This window comes from Penaeus chinensis, chromosome 30, assembly GCF_019202785.1.
Source record: "Penaeus chinensis breed Huanghai No. 1 chromosome 30, ASM1920278v2, whole genome shotgun sequence".
NCBI classification, from domain to species: domain Eukaryota; kingdom Metazoa; phylum Arthropoda; class Malacostraca; order Decapoda; family Penaeidae; genus Penaeus; species Penaeus chinensis.
The window spans coordinates 25,064,925-25,067,424 of record NC_061848.1 but is presented as its reverse complement, the minus strand read 5'-3'; the positions used below and the strand labels follow the sequence as shown (position 1 = coordinate 25,067,424).

The 2,500-nt window shown below is 45.7% G+C and overlaps 1 protein-coding gene across 7 annotated transcripts in view; it reads left to right on the top strand.

The window, feature by feature from the left end:
* Positions 1–2,500, top strand: part of LOC125041150 (mucin-5AC-like) — a 514,849-nt gene that overhangs the window by 490,065 nt on the left and 22,284 nt on the right. For 6 of the 7 annotated variants that reach the window (XM_047635957.1, XM_047635956.1, XM_047635955.1 and 3 more), the window contains exon 3: positions 411–1,911. In XM_047635957.1, coding sequence (XP_047491913.1) covers positions 411–1,911 — 1,501 coding nt within the window. The remainder of the gene's footprint in view (positions 1–410; positions 1,912–2,500) is intronic. The other variant, XM_047635958.1, reaches the window with a different exon arrangement.

The window sequence follows — 2,500 nt, the reverse complement described above, 5'->3', positions numbered from 1 at the left end:
TTAAATTGATGCCCTGGAAAGTCTGAGTCATTTTACCAGACCTGCTGCTGTGGAGACTTAGGTGCTTCATAGTTTAGATTTTTTTTGCTCTTAAAGTCACAACTTAGAATTATGTTTTCACATTCTGAATATCTAATTATCTTTATAACAATGTCCTTGCCATTGGCATTACTGAGTGGGCCAGACCAATAGCAATAATATGATTAATATTTTGTCCCTAAGATATAGCATATCTACCAATTTCATTTCTAACATAGTATTTCTGGTTGATTAACACTTACACTCTATGTTTTCCTGATTTTTTACATTGACTGATATGACCTGTATATTCAGCCTCAACTGTTATTGTATTAGGTTTATCTCAGATATATTGAACATTTTTACAAACCCATGTTATTCTTTGGTTGCAGTATGGTTTGGATCGCGAGCGTTGTGAGGAGGAATTGTCGCAGAAGACACACATCCACCATGGTGGATACTATGGCCCTTGGGGACGGCCTGGCAGTTCCCTCTCCTTAACTTCGCCCTCCAGAGTCACCTCTCCCATCCGGACAGGCATCCCACCAACACCAACAACACCTGTCATCACCAGCAGCACAGCTGTCACTCCACTGTTGCCACACACGAATGCCACCCACCATGTGTTTGGTCCCCTGCAGTCCAGTGGCTACCTAATGTACAGCTATGGCCCAGGAATGGTAGCAGGACCAGGGCCAGTCTACACATCGCCCAATACAACTACCATTGCAACCAGTCCTGTTTTATTCCAGCCACCAGTCAATAGTCCAGCTGACTATGGGTGGCATCCCTCTGTCTCTAATGGTGTCCGAGGGGCAGCTGTTCAGCCTCTGAGACACTTGATAGGAGGTGGAAGTGGCAGTGGGCCAGACACCCCGTACTCCTCTCGTGAAGCATCCAAGTCACGTTCCAGCACACCTGTTTTACCTAACTCTGCGCCAGTTGTGCCTAATTCATTTGATCCATTCAGTGCATGTGAAAATCACCCAGTCCTGCCAGAGCGACGCAAAAGTGCAGAAACCCAGTTCGATGGGAGAAGAGGACTCTTTTATAATGTACATAATCTTGAACAACATTTTGAAAGACTAAATGATAGTGCACATCATTCCCCAACTCCCCCACTCAACAATACCATTGACTCACTTTCTACCCCCATTACAACAACCACAACGACGATCACCACCACCACAAGCAACTGCGTAGACCCCAGCAGCAGCAGCAACAGCAGCAGTGTCAGTCGACCCCCCCCAGGTCCGAGACATGTCTCATCTATATATTTAACCCCTGTACTTCCACATGGCGCTCACCATATTCCTGGGCCTCCTTCAAGTGATGGCACAGTGTCAGTTTGTGGTCGGTCTTATACCTCTGTAAACCTTCAGCTAAGACAACCGTCCACTGATCCTCAACCACCTATTCAAATCCGCAGTAGCGGTTCTTCTTTAACTTACTCCACTTCTTCTCTTGATCACCGCCATGGTTCACGCTCTTCCCTTCAGATATCCATAGGTCCCACTGGTGGCACTATCTCCGCTATGCGTACAAACCTTGACAATAAAAATTCCCAGGCCAACACAGCGTTCCACATCCAGTACAGCTCAGGTGCAAATGGTGGTTCCACTCCCACTGGGGCAGCATTCCCCACAACTGAAGATATAGTGGGGCAGGAGGGGGTACAAGGCCAGACAAGGCGCCCACAGACATGGTACATGTCTGACCCTCCACCAACAGAGTCCAGACCACGCAAGTCATCCCTACCAGAGTGTGTGGGGCCCCCTGTGTCCTTGCACCCCCTCCACTACCCCCCTAGTACTGATGCCCCACTGGGTTACTCAGAAGGAGAGCCTGTCTGGGCAGTGCCACCTGCCAGGCCAGACATGGCCTACACTCAAGGTATAGCAGCATGTCCTGGTGCTGTGTGTCCCCTCTCTCTCCCATTGATGTGCTGCCTGATTCCACACTCACACAGCCCCACCACCTGTCCACTGTACTGTGGGGGCTGATTCTCCCAACTGTGTTGATGGGTTGCCCTTAGAGTGAAAACCCTCTAATGTTAGTTAATGTGGCTACTAACTGATTTTATACCAATTTTTTCCCCCACGTGTGTAAAGTAGTATGGTTAGCTGGCTGTTAGATGTTCAATAACAAAGATATGAGTAATATTGTGTTTGGCTGTGTTGGGAATTTTTATTGGTTTTCTATTAATATATATATTTTTTCCTTTTTTTGGCTCATTACCTGATGTGGCTTTTACTTGTTCAGATGTTTCCTTAATCTCTTGTTGAGTGCCTGCAGATGATTTGGTCTCTGCATGATGTTCATGGATTTAGAGGGAATAAGTCTTCAAGGGAACATACCCTTTTTTCCTTCATCATATTTTTTTTTTTTTTTTTTTTTCACAATATGGAAAATATAAGAATAATGTAGATTTGATACTTTGCTTTGATTGAGGAAATACTACACTCTATGTAGATGGATAAGT